Here is a 14,168-nt window from a genome sequence, read left to right as displayed (position 1 = left end):
GTCATTGCAGATGTAATTAGTTAAGGTGAGGTTATGCGACAGTAGGGTGGCCTTAGGAGAAGAGAGCAGATATAGACGCAGAGGGGAGGATGCCGCTGTCACCCGAGGCAGAGGCTGAGGCGCTGCCATGCCTTTCAGGCAGGCCACGGACTGCTGACAACCTGTAGAAGCTCAGAGGATGGTGAGCAAGCTTTCTTTCTACAGGTTTCCCAGGGAGCCCCCTGGTCCTGCGGTTGCCTTGAGTTTGGACTTCCAGCCTCCAGAACCGGGAGAAAGTGCATTTCTATTGTTTTCAGCCATTTGGTTTGTGGTCCTTTGTTTGCGCAGTCCTGGGAAATGAATCCAGCTACTTCTCTCCCTGTTTAGTCTTCCCAGCTCAGCCTCAAAAGTGGATATGCAGGTGCTTCCATGAGGTGTGGGTATTAGGGAAAACTGAATTGTGTTTTCCGACAGTATGAGAGCTAATCACGTAGAGAAACCCTTAGAGCAACAGAACAGGACAGGTGTCAACGAGGATGAGGAAACATGGGAACCCTTGTGTCTTGTGGGTGGGAATGATGGCAAAGCTGCTATGGAAGACGGTTTGGAGATTCCTCAAAAAATTAAAAATAAAACTCACATGACCCAGCACTCCTACCTCTGTGCATATACCCCAAAGAATTAAAAGCGGGATCTCAAAGAGATATTTGCACACCCCAGTTCATTGCAGTGTTATTCACAACGGTCAAGACGTTGAAACCAGAGTTCCTGTTGTGGCTCATGAACCCAGCTAGTATCCACGAGGATTCGGGTTCCATCCCTGGCCTCGATCAGTGGGTTAAGGATCCGGCGTTGCTGTGAGCGGTGGTGTAGGTGGCAGATGCGGCTCGGATCCTGAGTTGCTGTGGCTGTGGTGTAGGCTGGCAGCTGTAGCTCCAATTCGACCTCTAGCCTGGGAACTTCCATGTGCCATGGTTGCCGCCCTAAAAAGTGTGGGGGGAAAAAAAGAAAAGAAATGAAAAGAGAGGTTGAAGTCACCCCGATGTTCATCAGTGAATGAATGAATGAAGAGAATGTGGTCTCTGAGCACAAAGAAATATTATGCAGCTTAAAAAAGGGGATCCTGGAGTCCCCTTGTGGTATAGCTGGTTAAGGGTCTGCTGTCTCACTGCAGCAGCCTAGGTCACTGCTGTGGTGCAGGTTCGATCCCTGGTCCAGGACCTTCCACATGCCATAGGTGGGGCCAATTAAAAAAAAAAAAAAAGGGACATCCTGTCACATGCTCCAAAATGCAGGTATCTTGAGGACATTAGGCTAAATAAGCCAGTCACAAAGAGACAAATACTGCATGCTTCCCCTCAGAAGAGGTGTCTAAAGTGGTCAAAATCACAGAAACAGCAAAGTAGAAAGGTGGTTTCTTTCTTCTTTTTTTTTTGTCTTTTTTTGCTATTTCCTGGGCCGCTCCCGCGGCATATGGATGGAGGTTCCCAGGCTAGGGGTCCAATCCGAGCTGTGGCCGCCGGCCTACGCCAGAGCCACAGCAACGTGGGATCCGAGCTGCGTCTGCCACCTACACCACAGCTCACGGCAATGCCGGATCGTTAACCCACTGAGCAAGGGCAGGGATCGAACCCGCAACCTCATGGTTCCTAGTCGGATTCGTTAACCACTGCGCCACGACGGGAACTCCAAAAGGTGGCTTCTGAGGACCATCATAGTGTTTCAGTTTGGCCAGGTGAAAAATTGCTTTTTTTTTTTTTTTTTTTGGTGAAGGAGAGAAAAATAGCTTTATTGCTTTGGCAGGCAAAGGAGACCAGAGCAGACTGTGCCCTCCTTTGGGAGAGAATAGGAAGTGGTTTTCTAGTTTGCGAGAGGAAATGGGGCCACAGTTAAGGATCAAGGTAGATGCAAACTTGGGTTCTTCTTCACAGTCGGTGTTGAGTGGCCCTGGGACGGGTTCTGATAAGTCCTGGAAGGAAGAATGCTTCTTAACCTCTTTCAGTTGTTGGGAGTTTTAGTTCCAGTGTCTGCACTCACTGAGGTTCAGGTTTTTCATGCCTCCGCGCAGAAGGGATCCAGCGAGAGACAAAGTGACAGGCGAGAAATAGATTTATTAAGATAGGACGCTTGTGAGAGATGCTAGCGGGCAGCCAAGGAGCCTCTGCCAGATGAAAAATTTCTAGAGCTCCATTGCACATCCTTGGCATTCCTGCACTGTATTAATGTTACATGTTCTATCAATTAAGAAATAAGATAAAAATTAAAAAGGAAACCCTTGGAGAAGGTTCCATGTAAAAGGAGAAATGTGTTGATAATGTGATTAATGACCTTGGTTTTTCCATGTGTGTATCTTTGATTTTTTCCATGTATCGGATTTTCTTAAAGCGAGGCTTGCTTGGAACTTGGGTGTGGGAGCTTCCGCTGGGTTGTTAACAGGGACCTTGGCCCACCACTCCCTTCCCTTGCGTGTGGTCTAATAACGTGGAGCTGAAGATTTCCCCCTGATAGGAGACTTAAGATACACGGTGGGTTCCCACTGATTGTGTCTAGAGGCCAAGGATTTGACAGAATTGAAGCCGGGGGACGAGGCTGCCCCTTTCACGAAGCCCAGGTGTCAGCAGTTTCCGCATGTGGTCTCGCAAAAGTATACATTTGGTCTTACTTCCCAGTTCCTGGCACAGAGCTCCCCCAAAAGTCTTGGGATTTCCTGAGTGATAGATGCATTTTCTATTATTCAATCACCAAAGGCCAATGCATTAATCAATCATGACCGTATAATGAAACTTCTATAATACCCTCTAAACCACAGGGTTTGGAGAGCTCCAGGGTCCATGGTGAACACCTGGAGATGCCAGGAGAGTGGCATGGCCTGAGGGGTGTGGGAGCCCCACGTTCCTCTCCCCCACACCTTGCCTTAAGCATCCTTTCCATCCGGATGTTCCTGAGCTGTGTCTTTTACATTAAACAAAACCAAAAACTGTATTTGTAAGTCAAGTGTTTTCCTAAGTTCTTTGAGCTATTCTAGCAAATTATCAAAACTGAGGAGTGGCTTGTGGGGACCTCCTGATTTTATAGCTGGCTAGTTAGAAGTACTGGTGGCCCAAGACTTGCAATGGGCATCTGAAGTGGGGAGCAGTTTGGGGGGACAGGACCCTTTAACTTATGGGACCTGGGACCAACTCGAGTCAGAATTGAATTGATTTGTAGGATGTGTCATTGGTGTCAGAGATGGAAGGATTGGCTGGTGTCCAAAAAAAAAAAAAAATCCTAGATTACATTTTTTTCTCTTGGTCTGGAAAGAGTTCCATTTGGGGTTCTTCCTTCCTGAGTCATCCAAGTAGAAGATGCCACCTCTGGACACAGGCTCGGGGATCAGCCAGCCTGGCTGTGGGCACGTGATTATCAGCCAGGATGACTAAACAGGGGGCCAGTGTTTGGGCTATTGTGTGTCACACTGACCCTGACCAGCCACGTGGACACAGCCAGGGTGATCTCCCCTGGACCATCAGATACCTCATTCCCATCTCTGATGCTCAGAGAGAGACCATGAGCCTCGAAAAACCCTATATTGTTTTGTGATGTCACGTCTGGAATGTTCTGAGTGTTTTGGTGACCAACTTCTGCATAGGACCTATACCTGGCACCTCACACTGGTATGGCTTTTTACTTGAGATAGAAATAAGAATCTTAGGAGTTTCCATCGTGGCGCAGTGGAAACGAATCCTGACTAGGAACCATGAGGTTGTGGGTTCGATCCCTGGCCTTGCTCAGTGGGTTAAGGATCTGGGGTTGCCGTGAACTGTGGTGTAGATCGCAGATGCAGCTTGGATCTAGTGTTGCTGTGGCTGTGGTGTAGGCTCGTGGCTACAGCTCCAATTGGACCCCTAGTCTGGGAATCTCTATATGCTGTGGGTGTGGCCCTAAAAAAAAAAAAAAGAATCTTAGAAAAGGTGGTAGGTTTAGGCATCTCCACTCCAAAAACTTTCAGAAGGCTTTGCCATCAACTGTAAAATATCTTATCAGATATCACTTTCACATCCTTTCAGACTCAGATTTTCATAAAGTACATTATTAACAAGAAGGGATAAGTGAGCAGTAGAAAGTCTTGTTTTCTGGGTGAGCATCTGAGGCCTAGAGACGGCGCCTGGGAAGCAGAAATCCATTTATTTTCTCTTTTCCGCAGCACTCGAGGCCAAATCTTACAAGAAAAAGAGATACCAGATGTGAAAGCCTAGAAATTCCAATCAATGTGGTTCTGCCTCAGGTAGGGATAATCACAGAAGGACGTAACCCCTCAGTTAGCCAGAATAACCCTCCCCTTTCAAAACTCTAGCCTGAGGACATGGAGCAGGCAGAGCCAGCAAGGCCTCCGATTCTAGTTGTAGGGCAGCTGCCAAGCCAGCAGTGTGGCTGGGGGAGGGCACTTAAGCCATTCTGAGTCTTGAATGGGGGGTAGGGAGGGAGCTTGTTAGGTGATCTGATAAGATCTTCCTGCCCTACCCCTTGAAATCTCTGTGACACTCTGAAATAAGCCAGTCTCTCCAAAATTAGATCTTTTGGCATTGGCTGTTCTGCAACTTCTCTGGATTTCTGGCAGGTCCTGGGAGGTGGCTGGCAGAGAATGAGATCTGAGACTTGGAATCAAAAACGCAAGACCTGGAGTTCCCGCTGCGGCCCAGCCCTAACAAACCCAAGTAGTATCCATGAGGACACGGGTTCGATCCCTAGCCTCGTCCAGCGGGTTAAAGACCCGTTGTTGCTGTGAGCGCTCGTGTGGGTCGCAGAGGAGGCTCGGATCTTATGTTGCTGTGGCTGTGGTGTAGGCCGGCGGCTACAGCTCCAATTCAACCCCTAGCCTGGGAACCTCCATATGCCGCGGGTGTGACCATACAAAGAAAAACAAAAAAAACAAAACCAAAAAACATATGACTTGAACCCATGAGGAGACAACCTAGGACTCAGCCCAAGGGGTGCAGGGTCATCTGGGGGTGTCAGGAGAATTAATACCTGCTTTTTGCCCAAGACAAGAGTGTAGGGGGGCGGGGCTTGCAGGATTCCGAATGGAAGCCCGTGAATGGATGACGGGCTGGAGATTCTCAGCTCTCCGCCTGCTAAGCAGCCGTTTCCCTGGAGGGGTTCTCCTGATTGGATTGTTTCCATGGCTATGTCACAAAGGGGGGGCAGCCTTGCTTCTTCAGAGTCACCTAAGGCCCTGCTGGAAGATCATGGCGGTGCAGCCAGAGGGGCTGAAATGTAGGGCGGAGGAATCCAGCATAGAGGTAGCCACCCAGAGAGCTCTGTCCAGGGCTGTGTAGGAACAGGACTGACTGCCCCTGGGCATCCTGGCCTCTCGGAGGACGTGAGGCACTGCTGCTGCGCACGGGGGCCCCACACGGACGGGTGTGGCCTCATGGGTACACCTGCTAAGGGGGCACAAGTCCTGTGTCAGGTTCCGGACCCTCACCAGGATGCTCCAGGCCGGCAGTCCTGGGTGGGGGAAGGGTGCGTCTCTAAGTTTAGATGAGATGTGGGCGCGTTCAGGTCCGGTTTGCTCAGGGTGGTGTGGCTGTAGTCTGTAAGTTTAGATGATCTGAACTGGGCCACCTCTAGGGCTGTGAGGGACCAGTGTGCTGACTGGACCTCCCCAGAGGAGATGGTGCATGGCTGGCGGCAGGGCAAGGACCGATCTGCTTAACACGGAGAGAGAGGGAGATGCCCTGAGCACTGATGTGTGATGTGATCACGTGGTGGGCATGGGGCCAAGCAGCGTGAGGGAGACTGTGTAGGAACTGAAACCGGGAACCCCAGAAGCCCCACTAGTAAGGCAGGGCTGGAGCTGGAGGCTTGAAACCAGGTCAGTGCCCCTTCCTCTGCTGTGCCCCCGGCTGGGCACAGACCAGCTGCGTCTTCCCTGGCTTTTAGGACATGGTACCTCCCCTCCCCCCATCTTTACTGCCTACCCCCGAGCTCCCTGCAGGTCTCTGCCACACTCTGCTTCCTTCTGAGACCGAGTCCATTCGTTGTAGCAGGGGATAGGCACAAGCAGCCCTGCGTTGCCAGAAAGCGCCTCTGGCCTCCTGGCTCCCAAGCAAGCCGCCAGGCACGCATCTCAGTTACATTGCAGATGCCTATGGCTCACTGTTATCACCCTGTGGTCTTTTCAGGTCTTATTGGTTTCCAGTTTTTCTTCCTCACATTAAGGATTTGTGCTTTCTGAGCTCTTTCCCTCCAGCACGTTAACCATCAGTGCCCAAGCTCTCTCCCCTCCTGGGTCCTTTTGTACATAACGATTCAGTTCCGGGGTGGGGGGGTGGGGGGTCCCAGTTCCCCAGTGAGCGCTCTCTGGGAACTTCCTAAAGGCACTGTTTACTGCCAGACCATTAATGCAGGACCTACACCAGGTCAGGATGCATTCTGACAGCGACCCCCTTCCACTCCTGCCGCCCCCCATCCCTCTCGGTTCGCTTGTCCCAGTCGCCTGGGTTTGGGTTTGTTCTTCAGAAGCTATGGACTCTGCTGACCATGCCTGCACCTCTGCCAGTTCGAATAAGCTTTAGGAAGAAGATGTCAGAAGATTCTGTGTTCAACAATTAGCAAAAATGAGCACAGAGGATGGCAGATGACATCTTTATCCTCTTTGCTGTTAATGTTATGATTCTATCAAGATCAATCACATTGACCTGTGAATTATCCTCTTATCTGGTGGCATTTATGAAAACCAACATTGACTTTCTCATGGCACTCGGGAGCAGAGTTAATTTAAAAATATGATAATGAGGCTCAGGCTTGTCACCTGGTCTGAAAATTAGTGGCGTGGCTGGTCTTTCCTTCCAGCATCCTGGGGCCTCTCAGCTTCACATGCCTGAAAGGGAACCTCTGGTGGCTGAATGTTCTGTGATTGTAACCCTCAGTGATGCTGCCAAAGCAGGGCTTTAATGGACTTGGTTGGAGTTCCCAGTGTGGTGCAGGGGAAACAAATCCGACTAGGAACCATGAGGTTGTGGGTTCGATCCCTGGCCTTGCTCAGTGGGTTAAGGATCTGGTGCTGCCGTGAGCTGTGGTGTATGTTGTAGACGGCGTTGCTGTAGCTGTGGTATAGGCCAGCAGCTACAGCTCTGGTTAGACCCCTAGCCTGGGAACCTCCATATGCCACAGGTGCAGGCCTAAGAAGACAAAAAAACCCCCCAAAAAAACAAAAAACAAAACACGAGATGCCGGGGAGGAGGACAGGCCTGATGCTAAGGACAGATTCCCAACCACAGGGGGGATTTAGGCATCTGTGCGGGAGATGTTGGTGCCCAGAACCCTTCCTGGACCCTCGGCACAAATGCATCCTACTTATGTCACAGCTGGGAGCACATTGCTCTGAGGCCAACGTGTTTGGTTGCCTTGCTAATAAAGCCTTTGGAAAGAACCCCACAGCTATGAGTCTTCCCCTCCTGCATCCTTTCTTGCATCCCCTTCTTCCATGGGGAATCCCACCTTTTCCTCTCCCACCTCCTGGGTCTGCATCCACATGCCAGGGCACTGCCCACAGATCAGGGAGGAGACCAATCCTTTTCTTCATGGGAAACCTGGCCAGGCTGCTCTGGGCGCTGGGATCACTCTGGAACTTTCCGGGTGTTCCAGGAGCTTTTTATGGGCACAAACCCCTTGTTGTGAAATGTGTGGTCCTAATTCCCAGGACTGGGAACATCAAAAAAACGTAAGGCATGGGTCACTGTCCCTAGAGAATTATACTTTATTCATCCGGGGAGAAGATGGGATGGGACATAGGAGAACCACTGCAAAGTAATGATAACAACACACATGCATAATAAAATATCTGGACATTGCGAAGTGCTAGAATGAGCATGCAGTTTGGAGTCAGATATCCTGGTTTTAAACCCTTGCTGGCTGTGTGATCTTAGGTAGAAACACAGTAGCTCCTTTCAGTAAGATATTGCCTATAAATACGGAAATCAATTAGCACACCATCACATAGTAGCCATTCAGTAAGTGTTATTCCCTTTTCCTTGTTCCATACAGTATAAGGAAATGATAAGCAACTTCTGAACCCACACTATTCTTGCTTGTTTGTATCTCTCTATAAAAAAGATGCCATTCTCCTTTTATTTTTTAACTCTACAACAAACTCTCTGAAATAAATAAGGCAGATGTTAGCAAAACTGCTTTGGATGGTTGCACAGGTTGTACACTGCAACAACAGGTGTGAATAGCTCTAGAGTTGGGCTTTGTACAGCCTGCACAAACATATGTGGTGGCTCTGGATCATGCTAGCATCCACATTTTCTAGTTACGGAAACTGAGGCAGAGACATTAAGTGATTTTATAAAGGCCATACACACATACAGCACAGAACCAGGACTCTCTTCAGTTTTATGATGTCCAGGCCCTGTCCCTCATACTTTACTGCCAGCATTAATGCTGGCCACACTTCAATCTCCCTCATTTTCATCAGGAAATAATTGGTGCTATGCTCTTATTTTCAAATTGACTAGGAATTCCCTGAGGGCAGGGTCCATGGACAGTCACCAAATTAACCTTAGCTGATTCATTAACATAACCATGGAGGAAGCATAAATAGAGCATGAAAAGAAAAGAGACAATGGAAGGATCTCTGAATCAGTTGATATTAAGGGATCATTGTTAAATTTTAAAGGGATGAGAATGGCATTGTGGTTTTGTTTAAAAAAATACACGTTGATGTATTTCTGGATAAGCCAAAATGATATTTTGCTTTAAAAGAACCCAGTGGCAGGGCAGTGGTTCTGGAGTTGCATAAAGATAGATATGAACCAAATGTGGCCTTGATTTGATCATTGATGAAGTTGGATGATTGTTACATGGAAATTTATTAGACTACCGTCTCTCTTTTTGTGTATGTTTGAAATTTTCCATGTGTTTCCTATACATAAGTTCAGGGAGCCAGAATTGGATTTGTGACTTGGTGAGTGTACTGGTGCTGGTTATTTAATGTCTCTGAGTTTCAATTTCTCTACCTGTAAAGTGGGCATAACAATAACACCTCATTAAGCCAATGTTGTAAAGAGTAAATGAATTCAGCAAGTGGAGCGCTGAGCTCAGGACCTAGCACAAAACTTCATCCCTCACCTTCTCATGGTAGGAATACACATTGCTGACTAAAACTACATTTTCTTTTTCTTCTTTCTCTCTTTCTTTCTCTTTCTTTTTTTTTTCTGCTTTTTAGGGCTGCACCTGTGGCATATGGAGGTTCCTAGCCTAGGGGTCCAATTGAAGCTACAGGTGCCAACCTACGCCACAGTCACAGCTACAGCCACAGCAACGCAGGATCTGAGCCACATTTGCAACCTACACCACAGCTCATTGCAATGCTGGATCATTAATCCACTGAGCAAGGCCAGAGACCAAACCCGAAACCTCATGATTCCTAGTCGGATTCGTTTCCCCTGTGCCACAATGGGAACTCCTAAAACTACATTTCCACAGTAAATCTTGGAGGGCACGATGTCTGCAGAGATGGAGCCCTGCCTTGCTTCATCCTTTGAGGATGAAGAGTACCTCTCACAATTCATTCCTTATTGACCTGACTCATCATCCCAGTCTGGGATCAAGGCACCTTAAATTTACAAGGAAATGGTGTGGGATCTTCCCAGTGAGTTTCAATCTGATCACAAGCTCAGCCACCAGAGCCACTGTGTGCTTTCCCAATTGAGAAAGATGAAAACCCTGGAGGCTGGATGTATTTAAAGTAAATAAGGTTCTGTTGGCAGAATCTCCCTGCCCCCTCGCTCTCTGGAAGATTAAGCACCTCCTTACAAAGTTAATGACATGTGCTTATTGCAGAGTTAATGGCATAGAACCGTGCCTTCTATTTATCTAGTTCTTTGGGTCTTAAAGAATTCTAACCAACTTTATACACCACACAAATTATATATTTATATATATGCATAATATACACGTGGACAACCTGACTTATTTTCTATCTTCTCTAGCTGTCAAATTGTGAAACTAACCTCAGAAAGGAGGAATTACTCTTTGGAGAGCACTGCAGGGTACTCGGATGAAATGCTTTTGGTGTGCTTAGAAGCAGCTCTCAAGATCTTATTTTTATTTAAATTCATTGCTGCAGTTGTTGTCTCTTCTCCATTAGTGAAACCTCCTTTTCTCAATAACAATACCTTCCACTTCTATGGCACCTGGCAGTTTTCAAAACATTTTTGCATTCGTTCTCTCATTCAGCCCTCACAACGGTGTTGTGAACCAAGCAGGGCACGAGTCATTACTTCCATTGTACAGGTACGGTTTGCTGACATTCGATGTTGGAAAGCGCCCTTTGGATAAAAGCAAGACTCTCTTTTGTACTCGTGAAAAGCTGGCTCTCAGAGAGGGCGAGGGAGCGCTCCAGTTCCACACCAGCGACAGAACCAGGATGAGACTCTGTGTGACCCCAGTCTTGACCCCTTAGCCTTTAGCTGTGGTGTAACCCTCACCTGGTCAAGCTTCGCTGTACCTGGCTCAGAGCGGTTGGCACCCCTGGAAGCCAGGATCACCTGAGGGAGCTGGTTAGAAATGCAGATGGAAGAGTGAGTGACTTCCAAGTAGAGGCTCGGAAACCTGCATTTAAAGCTCCCTCAGGTCTCTTGGGTTAGAACATGATGGAAGATAGTATGGAAAAAAACGAATATGTACGTGTAGTGGGGGGCTCGGTTGTTTCTCTGTACAGTGGACATTGAAGGAACGTTGTAAATCAATTCTACTTTAACAAAAAAATGTTAAAAGTAATTTAAAAAACTCACTCAGATGGTTCTTCTGTACTGAGAAGTGTGAGAGCTCCTGGCTTGTTGGATTTGAGTTCTGTGGCTTGGATCCTCTTTTTTCGTGGTGGTCTTGAGGCGCGTGGCTGCCGTCATGAAATCCTCTTTATGAATCCCTTGAAATCTTCATCACCACATGTGGAACTCTTATTGCTCAGTGATGGTGCCCTTTCTTTCCAAAATGATCAGCTGGACTCTGTTCTGAGCTAGCACCACATTGTTCTGGGCTAAAGGGGCTGCTATCAGGACAGACTCAGGGGTGGCTAAGAATGAAGGATGAGCCTGATGGGGGCCAGAGAGAAGATGCGACTTCCCCAAAGCACTGTCATTTTGGACAATACGATTGGCTCTTGGGGTGATGCCAATTGTGCGTGCACACCTACAGCTGGGGTAGCTGATCAGTGTTTATTCTTCCTGTAGGGTAACAGAAGTGTGCCAGAGCCCATGCTTAGTGCTTTCATACATGACCTCTTTGCATCCTAAAATATCACTATGAGGCAAAGCAGTAGGTGCAATTATCCCAAATGGAAGACAGTAGAAACTAAAGCTCACAGGAATTTGTCCCTGTTCTTGTAACTGATCAAAGAGTGGAGCCAGGACTCAAGAGTAGTTTGTTGATGCCAACATCAATGCTTTTTTTTTTGTCTTTTTTGTTGTTGTTGTTGTTATTGTTGTTGTTGTTGCTATTTCTTGGGCCGCTCCCGCGGCATATGGAGGTTCCCAGGCTAGGGGTTGAATCAGAGCTGTAGCCACTGGCCTACGCCAGAGCCACAGCAATGCGGGATCCGAGCCGCGTCTGCAACCTACACCACAGCTCACAGCAACGCCGGATCGTTAACCCACTGAGCAAGGGCAGGGACCGAACCCGCAACCTCATGGTTCCTAGTCGGATTCGTTAACCACTGCGCCACCACGGGAACTCCCAACATCAATGCTTTTAACCTCCATGATACATTGTGGATTCTCATTATTTGTGGATTCCATGTGTGTGAATTTGCCCATTTTTTTTCTCACTGAAATTAGTTTGCAACTCCAAAATCAATACTCGTGGCATGTTTGTGGTTATTCGTGGACATGTAGAGAATAAGGAACAATTTAAGTTCCCTGATGTACATGTTTCCAGTTGAGGCGCCTTCTTGTTTCAGCTCTCAGAATGCAAAATAGTGCTCTTTTCACAGTTTATTTAATGTTGTTGTTTTCACACTTTTACGCTTTTTGTCAGTGACTTCATTGTCCACAGTGGCGCTCAAGCATAGCGCTGACGTGCTGTCTCATGGTCCTAAGCTCAAGAAGATATTGAGGTGCCTTACAGAGACAAGAATACGGTACAGTGCTATTGGCTGCAAGTTTGATGTTAATAAATAAAAAAATACATTTTCAGGAAGGTGTCTTTCAACAGAAAGCAAAGTTTTATATTGATTGGTTGAGGACAATGTGACCAGAGGCTGGCGGGAACCTGAGTTTCTTCTCCTGGCAATGGTTCAGTATGCGTGCATTCTATGAGTTTGTGGAACTGTATAGAACAGAACTGTCGCGAGTAGGGAGAATGGACGTATTTCCTCGGGAGGAACCCCAGAGGCCAAGTGCAGAAGCACCCACTGCGCTAGTCGAGGCTCCCGGATTGGGTTTCTTGCAGGGTCTCCCAGCCTCTTCCCTGGTCAGCCAGCCCCGGGTTCCCCCACGCCTTCTCTAACTCTGGGCTTCCCTGTTCTCTCCCGCAGAGGGGCACAGCCGAGCCCTTCTTGAGGCTCCACAACTTGTACCCCGCCCCGCGCTGTGCCAGGCAGGCCGCCCTGCCCAGGCTGAGCCGCCGGGTGGTCAGCCAGCACTCCTACCCGCTGAACCGCTTCTCCTCCGTGCCCCTGGACCCCATGGAGCGCCCCACCTCCCAGGCGGACCTGGAGCTGGATTACAACCCTCCCCGGGTGCAGCTCAGCGACGAGATGTTCGTCTTCCAGGACGGGCGCTGGGTGAGCGAGAACTGCCGCCTGCAGTCCCCCTACTTCTCCCCGTCCTCGTCCTTCCACCACAAGCTGCATCACAAGAGGCTGGCCAAAGAGTGCCTGCTGCAGGAGGAGAACAAGTCGCTGCGGGAGGAGAACAAGGCGCTGCGCGAGGAGAACCGCACCCTCCGCAAGGAGAACAAGATCCTGCAGGTCTTCTGGGAGGAGCACCAGGCGGCACTGGGCCGCGACGACAGCAGAGCATCCTCGCCGCTGCTGCACAAGGACACCGCCTCGGCCATGGATGCGGTGAAGAAGGACCCGGCCCTGCAGGTGCACCGCGGCCGGGAGAACAGCACCCTGCAACTCCTCCGGGAGGAGAACCGGGCCCTGCAGCAGCTGCTGGAGCAGAGAAAGGCCTACTGGGTCCAGCCGGACGAGAAGGCGGCCTCGGCCGAGGAGATCAAACCGGTGTCCTCACCCCACGAGGAGCCCCACGGGCTGCTGCCGGACCAGGGTGCCGGCCTCTCCTCCCCCTTCGAGGAGCCCAAGGGCCCCCCGGGGCCGCAGGAGGACGCCAAGACGTTCCGTGCCCTGCGCGAGATGGTCAGCAACCTGTCCGGGGCGCCCGGGGTGGAGGAGGCGGGCAAGGCGGGCCCGAGCCTGCCCGACGGCAGCCAGTCGCTGGAGCTGCTGCGGGAGATGAACCAGGCCCTGCAGGCCCTGCGGGAGGAGAACCAGAGCCTGCAGGTCCTCCGCGAGGAGAACCGGCTCCTGCAGGAGGAGAACCGAGCCCTGCACGCGCTGCGCGAGGAGCACCGGATCTTCCAGGAGGAGAACAAGGCGCTGTGGGAGAACAACAAGCTGAAGCTGCAGCAGAAGCTCGTCATCGACACGGTGACGGAGGTCACGGCCCGGATGGAGATGCTCATTGAGGAGCTGTACGCTTTCATGCCGGCTAAGAACAAGGACCCCAAGAAGCCCAGCAGGGTCTGAGCCCCCCCCCCCTCCCCCGCCACCGCCCCCCAGGCGCACAGAGGCACCCAGCTGGGGGGGCAAACGACATCGCCTGCCTTCCTGTCATCGCCCGCCGGCGCCCACCCGCTGGTCCCTGTGCCAGGGCGACCTGCTCAACTCAGAGAAGTAATAAAGGCGTGAGGAGGCTGGGGCCGCTAACTCCTGCGTGCTGCTCTGCCTTCTCTCTCTCTCTCGCTGGCTCTCTCTCTCTAGCATCTGTAGGCTCACAGAAAACTGGAGCAGAAGGTACAGAGGAGTTCCAGATGTGTCACAGTGGGTTAGGCATTTGCTGGGGCAGCTGCTGCCAAGGCCAGGTTGGATCCCCTGCTTCGGTAGTGGGTTAAAGGACCCAGTGTAGGTCACAGCTGCCACTGGGGACTCAGTCCCTGGCTGGGGAACTTCCAGAGGCCCAGAGTGTGGCCCTAAAAAA

At 50.0% G+C, this 14,168-nt stretch overlaps 1 protein-coding gene across 3 annotated transcripts; it reads left to right on the top strand.

Moving 5' to 3' along the window:
• Positions 1-3,557: 3,557 nt before the first annotated feature.
• Positions 3,558-13,892, top strand: CBY2 (chibby family member 2). Of its 3 annotated transcripts, XM_047755658.1 has the most exons (3): positions 3,558-3,632; positions 4,163-4,243; positions 12,500-13,717. In XM_047755658.1, the coding sequence occupies exons 1-3, from the start codon at positions 3,558-3,560 to the stop codon at positions 13,715-13,717; spliced, it is 1,374 nt and encodes a 457-aa protein (XP_047611614.1). The 3 variants fall into 3 exon arrangements, with proteins under 3 accessions (XP_047611614.1, XP_047611615.1, XP_047611616.1); XM_047755659.1 differs by lacking the exon at positions 4,163-4,243; XM_047755660.1 differs by lacking the exons at positions 3,558-3,632; positions 4,163-4,243 and adding an exon at positions 5,189-5,258 and having other exon boundaries at positions 12,500-13,892.
• The last annotated feature ends 276 nt before the right edge of the window (positions 13,893-14,168 follow it).

Source organism: Phacochoerus africanus, chromosome 13 (assembly GCF_016906955.1).
Source record: "Phacochoerus africanus isolate WHEZ1 chromosome 13, ROS_Pafr_v1, whole genome shotgun sequence".
NCBI lineage: Eukaryota > Metazoa > Chordata > Mammalia > Artiodactyla > Suidae > Phacochoerus > Phacochoerus africanus.
This window is presented reverse-complemented; position numbering and strand designations above follow the sequence as displayed.